Raw genomic sequence first — 22,553 nt, 5'->3', positions numbered from 1 at the left:
GGTTTCGCAGAAAGACTACACTTCATCTCAATTTTAGTGACCTGTTTGAGGAGTGCTCGGATGCTACCAATTTAACATGAAAGAACACAGTCTGCTGAAGATCATCAAGTTGTTTTTCCTCGGATCTCTTCCTGGCAGCACGGAACATTCTGTGACTGTCTTGAATTAAAGAGTATGACCTCTAAATAGGACAAAGCATGAGATATGACATACGGTAATATTGCTATTATAACAAGTAGCAGTGTTGCAGTACTGCCTGGCCTGCACAGTCAATGCTGCTGTTTGTGGAAAGAGACACCTGATTTTACACAAGTCACTTCCAAAATTGAATTGAGCATAATCGGTCCCTTTTCTGACAACTTGTTGAAATTGGTGGCTGGTGTTATGACAATTGCTTTTATTTGCCAAACATATTCAATTTACATTTTATATGACTTGTTGAGACAAGTGCAGAGCAATACTATATACACTACTACGGGGAAACATACAATTACATGCAAGAGTTCATATATAGTGCAAGAAAAGACAGCCTACATTAACATGTTAAGACAGTAAACATATGTTTTACTACTCGTACACTATACGTTCAGTTTCAATAGTTGCATCTTTTTTGTTTTTTTGGTTACTTTGTATTGATGACATGTTTTCTTTCTCCACAGAATTCTAAGCAACAACAAGATTCAAGAACTGAAGAATGGATCCTTCATTGGATTGTCCACATTGGAAAGATTGTGAGTATATATCACTGTTATTTTATTTTCCCGAAAAGTTATTTGCACGAGAAGCACTGTATCATAGTTCACACATGACACACGCAGTCATGTCTTTGCTCGCGCATTGGCATCGTTTTGAATACGTCTGAAAGGACAATGTCAAGATGGGGGAATGACATCTCTGCTTTGAATAGGATTCACACGCTAATCTGAGGAATAGGATGGATTTGAACGTTTTCATTAGGGCTGTCAGCGTTAACGCGTTAATCGCGATGCGATTAAGGGCCCACCATAACGCGTTTTTTTTTTTTTTATCACGTTAATCGCATGCCGCTATTTTGTCGCTTCGTCGCACCCGTACTTGTAGTCAAGCCGTTCGGTTTCCTGTCTCTTGCTTGTGCAGGCATGGAAGAGAACGACAGCAATACGCTTCTAAATGGCTCGTTTTACTTGAAAAAACTCCCCAAATGGCACAGTGGACAAGTCAAGAGCCGTAGTTTGCACCTTGTGTAAAACGGAATTAAAATATCACCGAAGTACATCGAGTTTGAGGCGAGCGATCACCTAAAAGTAGCTAGCAGCCAGCTAGCTAGCGCGAGACTCATCAAATCATTCTTCCTTCAGAGTCTTGGATGCGCGGGTCCTCTAACCACTGGGAGGTCGGCTCCAATGGCTTCACGCGATATACAAGTTATCAATACACAGTTTCCAATACCGAGCCATTATTCACATGGAAGTGCCAAAGTTTTTAGCTCAGACAGAGCCTTCTTCGGCTGTGTCATTTTGGGTTTCGACTGCTCCACAGCGCCGCCGCCGGAAGTATCGGTTCTAGATATATTTTGTAGACATTGTCACCTCCTGTCTACATTCCACTTCTATTGAATTGAAAATAAATCTAAAATTCAAGATCACAAAGTACATTTATTTGCATTCATTTGATTCCCAATCATGACACACTGGTAAGAATGATTAATATCTAATTCAAAATGCTTTGAAATGCAAAATAATGGCATTTTAAACATGCGATACAAAGATGCGATTAGTCACGAATAACTATATTTAATCGCAAGATTAATCGCGATTAATAAAATTTATCGTTTGACAGCCCTAGTTTTCGTGCAGTGTTCCACTAAGCAGATATGTACGGTTTATGCGCGTCCGTGAAAAATCAGCAATAGACCTTTCCAATGGCAGAACCTGATGTTGATGCCAGGCGGCCAGGCTGTATTTCATGTGACACCTAACCAGTGCATTAGCAGGGATCTATCCATCACGCCGTGAGTGAAGGCTGCGCTTGTGGAGTTGAAGGCTGCGCTTGTGGAGGCGGAGCTTTGTAAAACACACATTGGCTTCATGCCAGCGGAACATCCAGGTCATCGAAAATGAGCAGGCATCCACGCAGCACTTAGCCAGCAGTTAAGAATATGAGGTCGTGGCAGACGGCCATGCTGCGGACGGCACTAGAAAAGGCTAATTATAGGTATATCCCCCCCCCAGGGCTGGCTGTTGTCCGCCTGGTCAATGCTCTCTCAACAGACAGGAGAGCGAGGATTCGGGGGATGGGTGCTGCTGCCTTCTTCAAAAGGAGCAAAACTCAGAATCCTCAACCATGTCACTCGTCTCGGATAGAATGGAGCGAGATTTGTGAATGAGGTGTTTACTTTGTGGGCAGCCCATCCCTGACAGCCAGGCTACAGTTGTTTTATCGTTACTGTTGTAAATCTTGTGTAGAAGAAGAAGAAAGAAGAGGAGAGTAGAGGGTGAATATGTGCGACACGAGGATGTAGTTGATTGACAAAACTAAACCTTACATTTCAGTTTCAGGACAAACTGCGACTTTCTTGACATGCATAGACATAGTTGTTATCTTTTAAATTGACAAAATGTCAAATGTGTACCCTGTGGCACAATTCAAACGGGATCAAAAGAGTAACATATACATGTACATATATTATGTACACGCTGGTACAGGGAGAAAACTAAAAGCATGGAAGTGTCGTTCACTTTGGCTCTCTATTGGGGTAGCGGGGGTATGTGCTTTCAATATTGAATGCAATGCACTATGGGAGGATCGCGTGAGCCGTGGAGATGCCATGCGACTCTCACTCTGGGGTTTGGAGTCTCATCGCCCACGTTTTCCCACCAGATTTCAGGGAAATGGCTCTGGGCCGAAGCATACCCGTGGGTGATTTATCACTCCGGAATGGCCTCACGCAGATAAAATAACCACGCCGTTAATGGCCTTGCTTTTACCCAAGGCTACAATAACACATGACGCCATTGGTATGGAATTCTAAGAGCACGTTTCCCCCGACATGTTTCCAGGTCCTATTCAAAAAGGCCAGCAGTCAGTGGCAAGCAGCCTACACGTAGCACTCTGCTATCAGTTTGGAAACCATTGGCATGTAGTTGAAGATAGAAGTACAAATATGCAGTGGAATGCTTGTGGATCTACATATTCACAAAATAGGCTACGTAGAAATAATAATAATAATAAATCCCTCACACATACCCAACACATACACACTTTTCCATCGTCTCATTGAGCCACCTTATCTTGTACTCAAAACCCTCCTTTGAGTGTTCTTTGTAGAAGTTGTGATATTGCATATTTATATTGCCAATCTGCACTTGATTATGTACATCCTCCTCAGAATAAAACAGGTGCGCTATTATTTCTTTATGCCAATGTTTCTCTCGTCTTGTGGTGGCAGTTTGTGGTTTTTAGTTGTGTGAACTTGGCCTGCATGGCTGTCCTCATGTTCACTGCCATATAATATAAGACATTCATCTGCCCGCTCCTAGATAGTTTGTGGATTATTATTGTTGTTGTTGCAGGAGAATGCCCTCTGGGCTCCTGAATTGGGTCAGATGTTGCAGTAGTTTTCAGAGCGGAGGCCCACAGGATCAACAGAAGTCTGTGTGCTGAATCCACAAGTGCAAAAAAAAAAGAAAGCTTTGATCTCTCGAACGTCAAAGAAGCCTTTAAGGCGCTTCTGTGCTTTGTTTGAACGATTGGCCCGTACACTCTGCTCTGCCTGTCCTACTAGCTTCTATCCACAGTCACTGCAGGCAGGTTTACCTTCCAAAGCTGCTCCCATTGTGCCTGGCAAACCCCGCCCCACTCCTCTGCTCCACTCCTCTGCTCTGCTCTCCACTCCTCCCCTCTGCTCTCCCCTTTTCTCCCCTCCACTCCTCTCCTCTCATCTCCTCTGCTCTCACCTCCTCTGCTCTCCTCTCATCTCCCCTCCCCTCCTCCGCTCTCCACTCCTCTCCTCTCCTCTCCACTCCCATCCTCCTCTCCTCTCCTCTCCTCCTCTCCCCTCCACTCCTCTCCTCCACTCTCCCCTTCTCTCCTCTCCCCTCCTCTCCTCTGCTCTCCTCCGCTCTCCCCTCCTCTCCTCCACTCTCCCCTTCTCTCCCCTCCTCTCCTCTCCTCTCCTCTGCTCTCCCCTTCCCTTCTGTCCTCTCCTCTGCTCTCCTCTCTCCTCCGCTCTCCCCTCCACTCCTCTCCACGCCTCTCCTCCACTCTCCCCTTCTCTCCTCTCCCCTCCCCTCCTCTCCTCTCCCCTCCTCTCCCCTCCTCTCCTCCGCTCTCCCCTCCTCTCCTCCGCTCTCCACTCCTCTCCTCTCCCCTCCTCTCCTCCGCTCTCCCCTCCTCTCCACTCATCTCCCCTCCTCTCCTCCACTCTCCCCTTCTCTCCTCTCCCCTCCTCTCCTCTGCTCTCCTCTCCCCTCCTCTCCTCCGCTCTCCCCTCCTCTCCTCCGCTCTCCCCTTCTCTCCTCCGCTATCCCCTTCTCTCCTCTCCCCTCTCCTCTCCTCTCCACCCTCGTCCACTGAAGCGAGCCTGCTTGCCTGCTTTGTCATTGTAATGAGGCCAAGCCAAGGCCAGAGGTGTCGGCAGTGCAATTCACACGCACGTGTGCGCGCGCACACGCACACACACACACACACACACACACCCAATGCCAGCTTGACTGCATCCAGAAGCTGTTCCCATACACTCCCTCCCTCCCTCCCTCCCTCCATCACACTTTCTTTCTCTCCTCAAACTCTGGGGAAAAACAGAATTTGTTGCCTGAGTGTGTCTGAATGCACCGAGGGGCTCCATCTTGCCTTTGGCCCCTCCTTCCCCCCTCTGTTCCCGGCTTCTCAGCTTCTTCTTTAGTCCACGGTCAACAAAGCAGGTCTCCGTGCTTTGGGGCTGGCTGCTGTGTGCAGCTGTGAACACTGAGACGCTGCAGGGAGGGGGGGGGGAGAATCGATTAGAGCCATCCGGCGCTCCGCGTGAAATTGCAGAGTAACTGTGGAGGCCGCTGTGTTTTGTCGGGTCCTAAGGTGTCCCTGCTTGGAAATAAACCCAGCAGAATCCCCATGATCGCTCTCTTCTTCACAGAAGTATGAACCAAAGCTAGGCTAGCTAGCATCACATGCTAATGCTTTCCCAAAGCCACCACTGTGGAGGGATGCATTATGCAAAATGGAGATAGGATAACGAACTGCTCTAGTGGGTAGTTTCTAGTTCTACAGAGTTGATCGTATCTGTTCACAAATGGTGCTATACTCAAAGTACATGTGCAGAACTTAGTAGGGTTGGGGGGGGGATCGATACAGCATAGTGTCGCGATATTTTGTCGGCAATATATCGTATCGAGTGCCAGGTATTGGGGTATTTTATTACACAAAATGTCAAGTGCATGCAACATTTATGACAGTGTTGGTCAGTCCGTCTGCTTGACAATCCTATTTTGCTGTAATAAAAATGATTGAAGTGAGATGAACAGACTGGAAACTTTATCTCATTATATTAAACAGATGTTGACAAAGTTTTTCTCATTTGGGGACATCATTTGCAGTTGAAAAACGGTAATAAATCACAACATATCGCAGTACTATATTGTATTGTGCATCTGGTGATTCCCACCCATTGAACTTAGCTAGTTTGAAATGTAAATTGTAACACTGGGATGCTTTTCTGGATTACACCTTTTGAATGGGAGAGATTTCAGACGAAAGATAAATATCTGTTGTTGACAACTAGACTCTTCTTTGTTTTGCCAGTGCGATTAAGAGAGATTTGGCAGAGCAAACGATGGGTTCAGTAGGGCTTGTGATGTGTTGAGAAGGAGCCATCCATCATTTTGTTCCAGACTGGGGGCTTGTTTCATGGGTTGGGTTTCTCTCTCCACAGTGGGAGTTTTCACCCTCATGCCAGGAATCCTCCATATAAAAAGAAAAGAACTCCAAAAAAACAACTCGGAGCAGAACGTTCACTTTGGTTAATCTGAAGTTAATGCCACACACACCTCCTTACTTTTGTGCTGAACAACAACACTTTCGGATCATGTGCCCTCACAAAATGGCGACCGCTCCAAAACCAAGCTCGGATTTGGGCCAAGTTCAAACAGAGTTCTGGGACTCGGAGTGGACTTTTGTTTTTAGCCAGTAACTTCAAGTTAAAGGGCCACTTTTCAACCAGCTTTGTATCATTCCAAAATCGGTAATATATATGCAAATGAGCAATGTTTAACTTCCCTCCATCTTTTATTTATTTATTTTGTTTTAAATTTGATCAATATATGAACAAAACATACAGACAAGCTCAGACACAGGAAAGGAAAACAAAGAGAAACGTACATTATAATATCAACAGTTATTATAATGTGCTAGCGTCCATATAAGGTGCTTATGTGCTTGTAAGACACGTTGTGCATGGGCTCCCACGCGAGGCGTCCAATAGGAACCAGCCGGGCAGGTCACCCATTGCCCCCAACCTTGTCGAGGTACGCTAGAAACCGGTCCCAAATAGTTTGAAACTTTTTAAGTGAAATAGTTCTCAGGGATCTGAGCCTCCCATCCTTATTCACCTTATTCACCACGCCCACTTTTTCTCTCTTCAGCGTTCGACGCAACGTATTTGTTCTTCCGGTTCAGCGCTAGTTGGTGGCCATTTTCAAAATAAAACATCAGTATGAATGAAGTTTGGCAACATTCAGAATTAAGCTACACTGCGGCCAACTTCAGTTACATGTTAATAACGTTACTGCTGCGAGGAGCCGATGGCTGTACCCGGTCGGCATTTAACGTTAGTTACAAAAGCACGTCGACAGTGTTTTCTCACTGCCAGTAGCCTAACTACAGTAGGGTTTGACAGATAGCTAGTCCGACCGGGTGTCAGCACAGTCAGCACTCCCGGTCCTCGCTGCTCGTTAAAGATTTCCAATAGGCGTTATTCTGATGAACTGGTCACATATGTTACGTTCTCACCCGACAAATATTAAAACTTTAAAACAGTTTGGGTTTTTTTTTAGCTTGAAAACAGCTTTTTGGCAAGTCTAAATGACTGCGGTAGGCGTACTCTACTTCCGTGTTTAAAACCGGAAAGACGATTACGAAATGACGTCATGCAGAAGCGTCCTTGTATGGGCAAAGAATAAGGTGAATAACCGAGATCATGTTCGTCAGCCACATTCGGAAAGAAGGCGAAGAAGGGGACCTCCACTCTCCCAGAATACATCTTTTGGCAACAGTGTCAGAGACCGCTGCACAGCCGCGGGGAAGCCCAAAGACGTCCCCGAGCAGCCGAAGATGGCGAGCTCCGCCTCCGGTTGAAGGGTTATTTTGTAGGCCTAACAGGCAATGTACACCAGTTGCGTTACGGGTGCGTTGCGGATCCGGTAAAACCGACGGATCGACTCTCGCCCATGTTAATTGGTGGGCGATGCGTGCGGTACGGAAAGATTACGCACCCGTTCTATTTTTGTGGGATCACGCATCCGTCTGACAGATGACATGAGTGTGGGTCTGTTCGCAGCCGTACCTCATCTGTTCCGGAGGCGGTGTACATTAGCCCTCCGACACCAGTCACACAGTGGCGAGACAGAGGGGAAGAACTTGTGCAACTTATGCTTAGAATAGTGAAGATGATGAGTAACTTTGAATTGAATCAGTTGGTGTCTCTCCACACACCACACCACAGGCAAACTCTTTGGAGCAGTTTTGCCATGGTGTCACTATTCCTATCACCATCACTATTACCGGTACTATCATTACTGCTCTCTCTACTTCTATTCGCAGCGAATGAACGGGGAAAACTACATGCAGAAACCAACATTTACACATGGTTTTTAAATGCAACCTGTATCCGGATAAGTTATCTGGATAATGGTCGCATTCAAAAACCAGGTGTAAATGGGGTGTAAAAGTTCTGAACACAATGTGAGCCAGACTACCTCCAGATGTGGTCCGGAAGTTCTGATCACGTCCATTCCTGATCACGATGCATTTGACACCTTGCATTAGCAGCATGCATTTTTCCTTATCCAGATAACATCCAGATAACTTATCCGGATACAGGTCACATTTAAAAACCAGGTGTAAATGGGGTCGTGCAACACAGACAATCGTGATCATGCTTTGGCTGATCATGATTGACATTGACTGGTGATTTGACAGGCGTGCGTCGTGCACTGGAGATTCCACCAAGCCTCTTAATTAAAGACTAAAGTTACCTTTATTCTCTTACAAGAATGCTGCTGCTGCAGTCGTCTTAACAAATATTTGACCTCTCCCACACACAGACTGAATTAGGGGAATTATTAGGATTATGAGATTATGGGGAAATTATTAATGGAAGGTCGAGTATGCAATATGGACAATTGGGGGGGGGGGGGGGGATTGTAAATATGTCACTCAAGTAGAGATTGAAATAAGCCCAGAACAATTCTGAATTGTTGAGCCTTGGCTGTGCTGTGCCGTGGGCGTGGCACTGACGTCTTGTTGACATGTGACTTTTGGCTGGCACCCGTCCTGCCTAGTTGGCACAAGGCTCAAGGCATTGCTACTAAAGTTACAAGACAGATTTTGTTGCCAGTTGAAGTCGGCATTCCCCCAAATGCTTCAAATGGTTGTTTGTTTGGTTGGTTGGTAACAGTATTGCATTTATTTTTTAATTGAGTCACATGTGACATTTTGCCCTCAGTATGAGCTCTTAATATACGACCACTGTCAAGTGGCATTTTGCATTTCTTTCTCAAGTTGGCAGACAAGTTTAATGTGTGGCCATTATTAGTTCTTCTAATCTATGTCTCAATGTTAGTTAGTTCCTTAACCCAGTTAAGACCTGATGCAGCATCTGCGTCGTTAACCCTTTCGGCATCTATCCCTCAGGTTTTAGGAGGTTGTTTCAAACGCACCTATAGGTTTCAGAATGCTTTTGTGGAGGGCACCTTATGTCGTCTTAACGTAACGTGGGTTAAAGCCAGTAGTTGATATTTAGTTTGAATTCAGCAAACGTAGTCCTCATGTTGTGTCAACATAAATGAGTAATAAATATGTCAGAATCTGGGCAACACTGATCGAGCCATATATCTCTGCTGTTTGCTTTCAATGTAGGGATTTTAAGTGGCCTCAGCGACAAGCAAATTAGTAGACCCCCCCCCCCTCCCCTCCCCTCCAGATACACACATACCACACAGTATCAGGGCTTATATCAGCCTTTTCCCTTGCTTTATCATAAGGCTAAGTCTGATTCCTTTGTCTCTCGCGCCCCCCCCCCCCCCCACTCTTTCATTTCTCTGTCAACACTCCTATACAGGCAAGGCAGTTCTTCTAGCGCACATCAAAAGCTATCCCGCTAACTAGTAATCGTTTTTTTGGTCTATGACCTATCCGTAGCCCCGCCCCCGCCCCCCCTCCTCCCACCCACCCACCTCCAGATGACAGCTCCTTCACATCAAACGGACAGAGTTACCCAGGGGCCTTTGTGTGGGCTCAGGTGGCGACTAGCGAGCCCCCCCTGAACCCACAGTGTAATGAGTGACTAGGCAGTGCCAGTGCAGGTGAGCGCCGCAGGTATTCTGTGACCGCAAGCCTTTGAACCTCCTGGGGGAGGTAGGTGTGTGTGTGTGTGTGTGTGTGTGTGTGTGTGTGTGTGTGTGTTTCTGTGTGTATGAGAGAGAATGATGAGAGGAAGAGAGGTCCCCAGGGGCCAGGTCATCAATGTCACTGTGTGGTGATGATTGATTTGGGTCTGCTTACTGGGCCCATGGGACAAGGAGGGCGTGTGTACCGTCCATTTCCACTGTGTGTTCGTTCATTGTGCAGCAAATAACAGCCTCACTATTAGGGGCTTCATCATGTCTGAGGTCACTGTCCTGACATCAGACAGACAGTGATGGAAGTCTGTGCTTGTCACTTTTTACTTGCCTGCCATATTGGTGCTGCTATAGACGCTTTTAACTTGACAACATAAACTGCCCCTAGCTTTACTTCCTGTTGCAGTGATAAGCTAGGTTTCAAACGGTTCCCTCGCAAGACAATTCTGTGAAAGGCGTCACTACTCACTGAGATGTTGATTTCAGAAAGATGGTAGCGTAGCCTAGCGGTGTCGCATAACAAATTCTCAGGTTCAGTCCCCTACTAAACCTCAACTTGTGAGTTGCAAATTGCAGCGTCAGCTAACTACCTAATAGGTATCGGAAACGTCACTTCCTGCTTTCTCCCTGTACCAGCGGTGCGAAAAATATGAATGGCGGTGGACGGAGAATAAGGTAACTTTTTTGATCCCGTTTGAATTGTGCCACGGGGTGCCAACGCTAATTTTGTCCATTTAAAACATAACTTTGCATGTCAAGAAAGTCACAGTTTGTCGTCAAACTGAAACGTAGGGGTTAGTTTAGTATAACAACTACATAGCTTGTGGAAGCTCGTGGCATGTCGCCGGTCTTCAGCTTTGCCGGTAGAGAAAGTGACGTCACTTAGGCGACAGTACATACACTGTCGCCTAAGTGACAGTGTATGTACATGTCTACGTGTATGTGTATGTGTACAGCTAGTCTTTCTGATTTATAACTTCTAGGGCAACAGTTTGGCGACAAACTGTGACTTTCTTGACATGCAAAGTTACGTTTTAAATTGACAAAATTGCCGTTGTTCGTAGCGCTGGACTGGTACAGGGAGAAAGCAGGAAGTGACGTTTCACTTTGGCTCTCTATAGGCTACAACCCGTACATTTGATAATGTTCTACAAAGAACGGGGTTGAGGACTAGTCTGGGATTGGAAAATGTGTGGCCATATAATCTATAATCAGTATGAAAAGTCTTATTTTGTTGTTGTATAATTTGCTCACAAGCTAAACTTTCCTCTCTTTTTTTGACAGGGACCTGAGGAGCAACATGATCAGTCGCATCGAGCCAGGAGCGTTCCTCGGCCTGCCAGCACTCAAAAGACTGTGAGTAGCCATCTGCAGGTCCTCGCTGTCATCTGCACTGTGTTCTGTGCAGTCTGCAGCTCCTCACTGTCATCTGCACTGTGTTCTGTGCAGTCTGCAACCCCTCGCTGTCATCTGCACTGTGTTCTGTGCAGTCTGCAGCTCCTCACTGTCATCTGCACTGTGTTCTGTGCAGTCTGCAGCTCCTCGCTGTCATCTGCACTGTGTTCTGTGCAGTCTGCAGCCCCTCGCTGTCATCTGCACTGTGTTCTGTGCACTCTGCAGCTCCTCGCTGTCATCTGCACTGTGTTCTGTGCAGTCTGCAGCTCCTCGCTGTCATCTGCACTGTGTTCTGTGCAGTCTGCAGCTCCTCGCTCTCATCTGCACTGTGTTCTGTGCAGTCTGCAGCTCCTCACTGTCATCTGCACTGTGTTCTGTGCAGTCTGCAGCCCCTCGCTGTAATCTGCACTGTGTTCTGTGCAGTCTGCAGCCCCTCGCTGTAATCTGCACTGTGTTCTGTGCAGTCTGCAGCTCCTCGCTGTCATCTGCACTGTGTTCTGTGCAGTCTGCAGCTCCTCGCTGTCATCTGCACTGTGTTCTGTGCAGTCTGCAGCTCCTCGCTGTCATCTGCACTGTGTTCTGTGCAGTCTGCAGCTCCTCGCTCTCATCTGCACTGTGTTCTGTGCAGTCTGCAGCTCCTCGCTGTCATCTGCACTGTGTTCTGTGCAGTCTGCAGCTCCTCGCTCTCATCTGCACTGTGTTCTGTGCAGTCTGCAGCTCCTCGCTGTCATCTGCACTGTGTTCTGTGCAGTCTGCAGCTCCTCGCTCTCATCTGCACTGTGTTCTGTGCACTCTGCAGCTCCTCGCTGTCATCTACACTGTGTTCTGTGCAGCCTGCAGCCCCTCGCTGTCATCTGCACTGTGTTCTGTGCACTCTGCAGCTCCTCGCTGTCATCTGCACTGTGTTCTGTGCAGTCTGCAGCTCCTCGCTCTCATCTGCACTGTGTTCTGTGCAGTCTGCAGCTCCTCGCTGTCATCTGCACTGTGTTCTGTGCAGTCTGCAGCTCCTCGCTCTCATCTGCACTGTGTTCTGTGCAGTCTGCAGCTCCTCGCTGTCATCTGCACTGTGTTCTGTGCACTCTGCAGCTCCTCGCTCTCATCTGCACTGTGTTCTGTGCAGTCTGCAGCGCCTCGCTGTCATCTGCACTGTGTTCTGTGCACTCTGCAGCTCCTCGCTGTCATCTGCACTGTGTTCTGTGCAGTCTGCAGCTCCTCGCTGTCATCTGCACTGTGTTCTGTGCAGTCTGCAGCCCCTCGCTCTCATCTGCACTGTGTTCTGTGCAGTCTGCAGCCCCTCGCTGTCATCTGCACTGTGTTCTGTGCAGTCTGCAGCTCCTCGCTGTCATCTGCACTGTGTTCTGTGCAGTCTGCAGCCCCTCGCTGTCATCTGCACTGTGTTCTGTGCAGTCTGCAGCTCCTCGCTGTCATCTGCACTGTGTTCTGTGCAGTCTGCAGCTCCTCGCTCTCATCTGCACTGTGTTCTGTGCAGTCTGCAGCTCCTCGCTCTCATCTGCACTGTGTTCTGTGCAGTCTGCAGCTCCTCGCTGTCATCTGCACTGTGTTCTGTGCAGTCTGCAGCTCCTCGCTGTCATCTACACTGTGTTCTGTGCACTCTGCAGCTCCTCGCTGTCATCTGCACTGTGTTCTGTGCACTCTGCAGCTCCTCGCTGTCATCTGCACTGTGTTCTGTGCACTCTGCAGCTCCTCGCTGTCATCTGCACTGTGTTCTGTGCAGTCTGCAGCTCCTCGCTGTCATCTGCACTGTGTTCTGTGCAGTCTGCAGCTCCTCGCTGTCATCTGCACTGTGTTCTGTGCAGTCTGCAGCTCCTCGCTGTCATCTGCACTGTGTTCTGTGCACTCTGCAGCTCCTCACTCTCATTCTCCACTGTGTTCTGTGCAAGTGTCTTTCTGCACGCGTACCACATTTGGTCCTCCTAAACCAAAATAGCTCAATTCAGCAGTTTTCCTCTTAATTGCAAGGAGGCAGTTTGGAGTGCTTGTTGTGATTATTTGCCATGTGAGCCGGAGGGTTTATGAAAACTGAGAGTCCAAAGTCAGACAAACTTGAAATAATGGTTTTGCTGTCGAGTGCTTTTGTTCAATGTTCGCAATGTGATTTTGTTTTGGGAATTGGAATTTTGCAACGACAAATTCCCTTTGAGTCTGTGTATTGTTGTCAGGGCTGTGTTTTAATATGATTTGTTCAGAGGCTACTAGGCAGCTTTCAGCAATGCCTCCCATCACATAGCTTGTGTTGAAAGCAGTTGTTGTCGTCAGTGTCTATACATGCAGCCTACTGTGCATGTCCTAGCAGGTCCATAGTGTCTCCACTTTCTATAAGGGAGCTTGGTCAAGCAGCAGTGAGTCTACTGCTGTCTTGGCTTTCTGCTGGCCTCCTGCCAGAGACCACTCCAGACAGCGCCAGCCCCCCCTATCCACTTTCACACATTCAAGGAGAGGAGGGTGAGCTAGATGTATATGTATATATGCACCTCCTCCACATGTGTGTAGTAGCATCCATGTATATTGTGTAAGGAACGGCTAAACGTAATATGCAGAGGACATATAGGTGGGGAGATATGTGCGCACTTGGGAGTTAGGTCAAAGATGGTGTGTACCTGCGCGTGTAATTGTGAGTTTCCCTTTGTGTGTGTGTGTGTGTGTGTGTGAGAGAGAGAGAGAGAGAGAGAGAGAGAGCGAGAGAGCATGACTTGGAATGATCCAACAGTACCCAGTCTCTCTGCCAACATAAACTTGAGCTTGGCGGCCTGCGCGCAGCAATGCGAGCGAGACAGGAAGCCCCTCAGAGCTGCTTGGCTCAGACACGGCCTCATTTCCTGCGGCCTCCTCGTTGCATATTCATCCTGGACTCGCATGGATTCATACCTACCTACCTACCTAAACGCCGCGACGCGTCTGCTGCATATTAAAATCACCCCCTCCTCCTCCTCCTCACTCATGATGTTCACTGACGCTTTTGTTATCATTACACCGTCGTTTTTGAGCCACAATTTCGACACGGAACCGAATCGCGCTGTTCTCTCCCGAACACAGTTTGGTCTTGCCTAAGGGGTACCGGAGGGTTGCCTCCCCCATCTGTCGCTCACGTAGCTGCTGAGGCATTTCTCCACGGGGAGAAAGAAAGAAAGGGAGAAAGTAGCACAGGAAAGAGAAGACGAGTGAAAGACAAGAGGAGGTAAATAGTGCCCTGAATGCTGGGAATGTACACACACACACACACACACACACACACACACACACACACACACACACACAGAAGCCCTGCGCTGAGTTTTGGCACTACGCCCACAAAGGCCACGCCCACCTCAGCTTGTGCGAGATGGCAGCGGAGCTAATAGAGTGCCAAAGTGAACGTCACTTCCTGCTTCATCCGCCATTTTTATTTTCCCACAGACATTTCGTAAAATGCTTATAGAAATAGTTGTACTTGTTCAAACCTGAAAACTGTTCAGATATATTTAGAAACAGGAGAGACCGCATAACATTTAAACTCGGGCCTAAATGTTAAAAAAAAAATCGGATAAAAAAAAAAAAAAAATTAGATGTTTTTTTTTGTTTTGGTCCGAGTGAAATGTTCTATGGTCTCTCCTGATTCTAAATATAGCTGAACCGTTTGGTTTTGACCAAGTAAAACTATTTCTATAAGCATTTTACAAAATGTCTATGGGAAAATAAATGGCGGATGAAAATCTCTGGTACAGTGCTGAAGCAGGAAGTGACGTTCACTTTGGCTCTCTATTGACAGCGATGAGAAGAATATGACATGAAAGTACATGTCGCTTCTTTTTCTTCCTGTCACATACCTTTTGCCATAGCATGAGCACCCAACGCTGTGATGGTGGTCCTTTCTCTCTCTGCCTCTCCTCTAGCCACTGGTTCAGTTTCACCTCCCCCATCACAAGTGCCTAATTAGATTTCTTCTCATTTCTGCTGCCATTTTTTTTTACCTGCCTTGTGAAAGAGGAGTCACATGGACATTAAAGGGACAGTAGCAGAAGTTTGGATGGTAGGGGATCCACCCATCATCATCATCACAGCCATTGTAGATTAAATAATGAACAGATGAGTGGAGAGCAGTGCTCTCCTAGAGGTTGGAGAGGCAGCCTTGTGACTGGAAGGCCAACGGGTTAAATTCCTGCACGGCCTGGGAAAATGTGGGTCGGGGGAAAATGATTATAACCCTCTCCCATGATCCCTCAGCAACTACAGTCAAGCTGCTGTTGAGCAAGGCACTTCAACACCTACCGAACCGCTGCTTCAGTGTAACCACCACCACCACCACCACCAAGTAGCCAACGGTAGAAGACCGCTACTGCTGGGCAGCTTGAATGTGGATGTAACGGAGTGAATGTGAAGCAGTGCGTTGCTGGACAAAGAACATGTGCACTTCCCTAGATAAGATAAATATATATATATATTTTTTTTAATTGTTAAGTTACGAGACAGTCAACTGAATGACAAGTTAAATCCAGTCCACAGACTAGCAGGCTGGCGCCGAGAAGCCCTCCACCACATACCTCCACCCTCACAACATCTGATCTCATAGTCAGGTGGTGCCTGGTGGTCCCAGTTGTCTGGGGCTCATTATGAGAGCCGAGAGCAGAGGTGTAGGGTGTACTGTTGATTACAGCCTCAGGGGAAAGAGATGTCTGCCCCTTGACCCCACTCTCAGACCTCTTCACACACAGATAGTTGCAGACACACTATAATACACGCTATTTTCTATTTTCGACCCAACTGCACCCGCTAGCTAGCTAGCTGCTGCTCTAGCTGCTGTTAGTTTCATGTAGGAACTAGCTAGCAGCTAGTGGGTGTAGTTCGGTCGAAAGAAAATAGTTCCTACATGAAACCCCTCACAACAAGGTCTGTGGATTATCTTCAGTTACCGGGTCATGATTTCTGGAAAGAGACATTGCTGTTTTTCAAATGTTTTTTTTTTTTTTTTTTGCGCTTTTGAGCACCACAAGCCGAGAGCCATCCTGATCCAGTTCCATTGGATTGGATGGAGAGACGGCAGACATCTCTACGGCCAATATCTCCACAACCCAGGCAACTATCCCAAAACAATCTAGATGCATAAAAATAGCACTACAGGTGAGAGGGAAAATATGTATTTTGGATTTTTAGGGCGAGCTTTCCCTTTAAGGAGTTTACACACAGCGCTCGATTCATTCATTTTCAATGGGGGTAGGTCGGTCGTATGGCGAGAAAGTTCAGGGCGATCCTACTTTGGAGGAATGCAACCCCGACGTCACGCTGCAGCTGGCCAATCACACACATCCACCCACACACACCACAGAGCCTGTGCTCGCGCACGCACACACACACACACTTGTTTTGAGGGGGTGGGGCAGAGGGCAGTGAGACACTCCCACATCGTCGTACTACTAGGGTTGTCAAAAGTATCGATAGTATCGAAAAGTATCAATACTGAAAGTTTTAATCCGATACAATACTTAGTTTTGCGACAGTTTTGATACCATCAGTGCTTTCTTTTAATGAAAAATCACAGATTTTCCCCTCCCTATCATCGGGTATCTGTTGCTTCAACAAGCTAAACGTGTTCTGATGGCTAGAGCAGGGCTAATCTGCTGTCTAAGTTCAAAGATTGATCAGGCCTAGATGATGGAGAAGTGTGCATCTGTCCATCCATCTGTCTAACTTTATTTTTATGCTTCTTAATGTGTCATCATCCCCCCCCTTCATGTGGTATCGAAAATGGTATCGAGTATCGATATTTTCCTGGGTATCGGTATCGAAGTAGAAATTGTAGTATCGTGACATCCCTACGTACTACAGCGGGCGCCGCGTCTCGACGGAGTTGATCTGTCTGGGCCCTTACGCACGTTCTCGCCAGCAGACCCCTTTACCCGTTTACCCTTTACCCCTTTAGCCCACATTCCACCAACAGCTGAACAGCCGTGGCCTCAGCCTCTAATCACATCGGGCTATTTGTGCATCTGCTCCATTTCTGCATCTGCTCCTCATCTCGTTCACAACAAGTGAAGAAGCCGTTGCACTCAAACACTCCTCTCTGTGCTGTTACTTTGCCTCATGCTTGTGGGCCCAAGGACTGTGCGTGAGATTAGACTTTTGGCAACGTCCACCGCTTCCCATAAAGAAAAGCAGATGGAGACTAGTGGTGTTATTATGTTCCTGTCAGTAATGGCTCCATAGCAATATAAAAGATACGTTTATTTACATTATCTACGGTGTGGAATGATACAGATTCTTTTCACGGGGAAAATGAGTTACATGTATTAAAAAAAGAGTAGCGCCGTTATTCAGCATCATCTCTCAGGGCTCTTTTTCCCTTGATGGACAACAGTTGTACATCAAGTATTTCAGTCCTGGCAACAGTGTTGGGCAAGTTACTTCCAAAATGTAGTGTACTACATATTACTAGTTTCATTCGAAAGTAATACATTACTTTACAATATTACTGTCTGTGTAGAGTAAAGGCCCAATTATACTCAACGTTAAAGACGGAGACGGAGACGGACAGAGCCTTCTGTCCGTACTCTGCGTTCATTTTGTCCGTTTTCTGTCCGTCATCTGAAAGCTTACGGATACGCATGAAACAGAGGAAAACCACACACACCACACTCATGCATTTGACTCTCTACTGCCCACTGGTGGATGTATTGCTTAACATGATACCAACGTGAAAGACGCATGGAAGTATGTGGGCAGTGACGATTACGCCCTTATTTACGGATGAAAATGGAGTATAATTGGGCCTTAACTTGTCACTTTACTTATTACACTACTTTTGCATTACTTTCACCAAACTAACAGCAGTAGCAGAAGGACATCGCCGCGCCGGAACCATCCCAAAAAAGAATTTAAACCGTCTTGAAGTCAGTGTCCAAACCGTCCAAAATTCTAAATGTTACCCTTTTCCTTTGTTATTGTCTCTATAGTGGTTATTTGCATAAAAACACACAATTTGATTAGGAGATGATTGTATCTGTATTTAAATATGTGCTTTGATTGAAAAACAAATCAATTTGTAACTTGTGTTACTTGACAAAGTAACTGGTATAATATTACTGAAATCCTATTGGTAATAAGTTATATTACTGAGTTACTACTCAAAGTAATATATTACATGTAATATGTTACTTTTGTAATGCGTTACCCCAACACTGCTTGGCAATGAAGTCAGATGAAATTGTATACCTTTGCTAATGAAACACCCCCCTTTACTCCTACTGTGTTATCCTTCCCCTGCTGGCACATAATGCTAGCAAGAACTGGCAAGCAGGCAAAAGGCGGCTTTGTCTTCCACTCCAAGTGGAACTAATAACCTCACACAGTAAATTCCCCAGCTGGCACCTTAAGGACCAACAACAATAATTAAAGAAATGCTTGGATGTTAGTTAGCATATGCCTGACAGTCATTTTCCAGGTATCACTTTGTGTCGGCATCGCATTCCTCCGGCGTCTGTGGATATAGTTTACTAGCTTGTGGGTTGAAGTAATCATCTACCTTTTCTCCCTGTTTCTTGTTATTTCTTTACTTTGCACTTCTCTAGCATGTGATCATTGTATGGAGTGGACAGGGGAATATTTGTTTCAGCTGTGATTTTGGACCTTGACCTCCAATTGGTTGCCTCGAATGATGGCGATCTAGGAATTTCAGCTTAATTCTGTCACGCTCGTTGTAAGAGTCTACAATTTAGATGTGTGATATTAATCACATTTGTCGGCTTTGTTTAGACTGACTTTTGATGTGACATTATAACATCCAGACATGCCCTGATTTTTTTTTTTTTTAAGTCAGCCCTGGCGCAATGTTTAAAGAAACCGACTGTTGAAGTGTGAGCTAGTGTGTATTAGTGGAAAGTTGACCCGGGGCTTCCAGTTGAATGAATGCCTTTCCCCCTCGAAGCCATTTCTAAATGTTTGCACATTAGGTGTAATTCACAGAGGTAGGATCAGTCTTTTCCATGTTAGGCGCTGGAATCGTCTGCGATGCTTCGTAAAAAGGCCTGGAGAAGCCCAGCAGCAGACACTTCCATCTGATGTTTGCCAGAGACGTGATGTCAGGTCCCATCCAGAGGAGAAACACACAGTTTTGACGCGTTTGACTTTAATCGTGGGCGATGAATCACCTCCCAGACTGTTACTCTGCCTTTGATGTGTTGGTTAGCCCCCAAGGACAACACAGACATCATCCCAAATCACCTTGAAAAGTTGTAAACCTGACAAAACTGAACTTTCTTTTTTTTGGCCTTCTTGCCTCAACCTGTCTCTGTCGAGTCCTGGCTTTGGTTTTGAAAACCCTGTCTGGCTGTATCTCACTGACTTAAAACATACATTTCCTCGTATTTATCAATTTGTCACATGATTCCATTTGATTTTCCATGGCTTATCTTGTTGTCATAAAACTCACACACAACTACTTGCCTATTGATGGTTGTTCAGCCGATTGTAGCTGTCGTTTTTGCATTGTTTTTGAAATGTGGACGAAAACCAACCAGACGCCTCTCTTTCTTTGTGCATTACAGAGATTTATCCAACAACCGCATTGGCTGTCTCAATGTGGACATCTTCAAGGGCCTCACCAGCCTGGTCAGACTGTAAGTCATCAATATTGAATATGTTTTGTGCTGGAAAATCAATGATTATACAGACTTTGTCTAGTAGGCATTCATGTAAACACGACACGTTACCGCATCATCGGTTTTTGATCAGTTTCTTATCAAATGGGTCAGATCACCGTTGTTGTGTTTTTCTCCTCAGAAACCTGTCAGGGAACATGTTCTCGTCATTGTCTCAGGGGACCTTTGACAGCTTGGTGTCTCTGAAAACGTTGTAAGTGTGATGACAAGGAAGGAGTCCGCGTGTTGTTATTCAAGCATAATCACAGGGTATTCACCGTGACAATTAAGTCAATCAGAATGCTTTAAAACCCCATTCTGTCCCCATTTCTATTTGGGGAAACTGCGACGCCACCTAAATGCTACACTTCCCACGTTGTATGTTCAGATATCAGCCTTATTTTAATGTTTCTGCTTGTACTCTCTACTTTGCTAATCTTCCTGCAGTGTTTATAATTGGTTTGCTGGGGGGGGGGGGGATAGCTCCAAATATCCCCAAATGATGTTGTCTCGACTTGTTTCAGTGAAATAAGTAGTTAATCGCGCCGCTGATCAAGCTAGAAAGTGAAACATGTTTAACTCCCTATATGGACTTCACAATAAAAGCATGCCATTAGTTTGTCAGTGGAAAACTTTTAATTCGAAGGAAAAGAAAGAAAATGGACTTAAATGTTCCAGGCAACTTGACACTGTCAAGCCGCACTGGGACGCAGCCACCAAAAATCCATAGTGCAGAAACAGGCCGAGCTGCCATTCTCCCCATTAGAAGTCACTGTATCGTCGAAATGGTTAAAAAGCTGTTAGATTAAGATAAAAGAGTTACATAATGCGGCGTTGAAGCTGTAAAATACAAAAACAAGACTGTGTTTGTCCATCAGGCAAATAGCTAATTTGCATACGTACCATTCACGTCACCTGACTGGATACTTTACCAATGGCAGTGCCTGAAACTGATCTTCTGTGTGTTGCTGTACATCCCCAGAGAGTTTCAGACGCCCTTCCTGCTGTGTGACTGCAACCTCCTGTGGCTGCTGCGCTGGATCAAAGACAGGAACATCGGGGTGAAGGACACCCGGTGCTTCTACCCCCGATCTCTCCAGGGCCAACTCATTACCTCCATCAAGCCTGAACTCCTCACCTGTGGTAGGGTCACACACACTTCACCTGCCCTGTATACATTTATACTGTATAGGGCTGGGCTATATAGTCAAAAAAATATATGTTGATATAAAATACTCGGCATCTCGCGCGCTCGATTCCTAGGCTCGCCCGCTGCACGGGCTCGCCCACCCTGCAGCTCGCATGCGCAGCTCGGCCACTGCGCGGCGTCGCCCGCCCTGCAGCTCGCATGTGCAGTTCGGCCACTGCGCGGCCTCGCCCGCCCTGCAGCTTAACCGCTGTGCGGGTTCACTTGCTCCCTCGCCCGCCATGCAGCTCGACCGCTGTGCAGGCTCACCTGCTCTCATGACATCACTGATGATCTCACTATTGCTCTTAAGACATCACTGATGATGTCACAATGCCTATGACATAATCAGTGATGTCACAATGCACAATTGCTCAAGTGACATCACTGATGACATAACTTCCAGTTGAGTTACATCACTTCCGGGACAAAAATCGCAGAGCCCACTTGCTCCCTTTTAGTTATGATGATGATGATGATGATTGCATATCAGTCGATATCAATAATTATTGATAATTCTTTGTCTATTTTTAATAAAGACCATGAGTACAAAGGTTGGATTCAACCACATTATATTCAATCAGCTTATTTATCAAGTCACACAGGTAATAATTTGAATGTTAACACAACCATTAAAAAGACACAAATGGAGTGTTGCGGCTGTGTAATTAGCTCTGGGAAAACCCAATAGAGTCTGGCTCTGTTACCTCTTGTACTCTGCTTCAGACGAGGCAGCAGACTCCTGGCTCTGTTAGCTCTTGTACTCTGCTTCAGACGAGGCAGCAGACTCCTGGGTACTCTGCTTCAGACGAGGCAGCAGACTCCTGGGTATTCTGCTTCAGACGAGGCAGCAGACTCCTGGCTCTGTTAGCTCTTGTACTCTGCTTCAGACGAGGCAGCAGACTCCTGTACTCTGCTTCAGACGAGGCAGCAGACTCCTGGGAGAAACCAGGAATGGTCGGCCACTGGCCAGGGCGTTGAGCGGAGGGGCTGGTGAATGTTAAATGGCGTGGTGAGTGACGAGAAGTCCGGTCTGTAAAGACGGGCAGCCCAACAAAACGCAGACTGCCGCGCTACCAGGTTTTGGCAGGCTCACGACCTTCGCTAGCCTGAGGCTAGTCTGGGGCTAAGCTGCTGTCTAAGAGCCCTTAAGAGACTAAACAAACGTTCAGTCTGCCACTTAATATGTGTGTGGGTGGGAACTTTAGGATTTGTCTGTTAAATGATTGGCTGTTTGTGTGTCACTCATATTACGCTCCATTATCAAGGGACATGATAGTCTGAGCTAGGGATGTTTTATTTAATGCAACTATCAAACAGTTGATCTAATTATTTTCTTATTATATTGATGATGGGTTGCTTCATCCACCATCCACCGTGCTTTTCCACCTATTTGCGTAATGAAAGGTTTGGTGACACACCCAAGATGTCCGGTTTCACTTGTGCTCTAAATGTAGAACTTGTGAGCTCATGTTTCCTGTTGACAATATTTGGAAATGCATTCCCAGCCTCAAAGATGTATTCTCAGACATGGCACAAACACACTGTATCGCCTTACACGCTCAAATCACCTAAAAGTGATTTTAACGCCCTTCCCGACCCGAACGCGAGCATCTCTGTAATCCAGATGAATCCAGAGGGCAATGGAGTACCGCAGGGATTTTTGTAGGCTTACCCAGAAATTGCCACCATGCTGGTTCGCAAGGGGACAGGTGAATGGGATTTTAGTATGGGGATTTAGGTTAAATGCATGAA

General features: G+C 46.4%; 1 protein-coding gene across 1 annotated transcript in view; it reads left to right on the top strand.

Annotated features, from left to right (window-relative positions):
- adgra3 (adhesion G protein-coupled receptor A3) overlaps window positions 1-22,553 on the top strand; it is a 75,410-nt gene that overhangs the window by 31,747 nt on the left and 21,110 nt on the right. The window contains exons 2-6 of the mRNA XM_083639628.1: window positions 660-731; window positions 10,875-10,946; window positions 19,520-19,591; window positions 19,755-19,826; window positions 20,595-20,755. Of these exons, the coding sequence (XP_083495754.1) occupies window positions 660-731; window positions 10,875-10,946; window positions 19,520-19,591; window positions 19,755-19,826; window positions 20,595-20,755 (449 nt within the window). The remainder of the gene's footprint in view (window positions 1-659; window positions 732-10,874; window positions 10,947-19,519; window positions 19,592-19,754; window positions 19,827-20,594; window positions 20,756-22,553) is intronic.

The sequence above is a fragment of the Poromitra crassiceps genome, assembly GCF_964638095.1.
Source record: "Poromitra crassiceps genome assembly, chromosome: 7".
In the NCBI taxonomy this organism is placed as follows: Eukaryota; Metazoa; Chordata; class Actinopteri; order Beryciformes; family Melamphaidae; genus Poromitra; species Poromitra crassiceps.
Note: the sequence above shows the minus strand (reverse complement) of the source record. Positions and strands in the feature narration are given on the sequence as shown.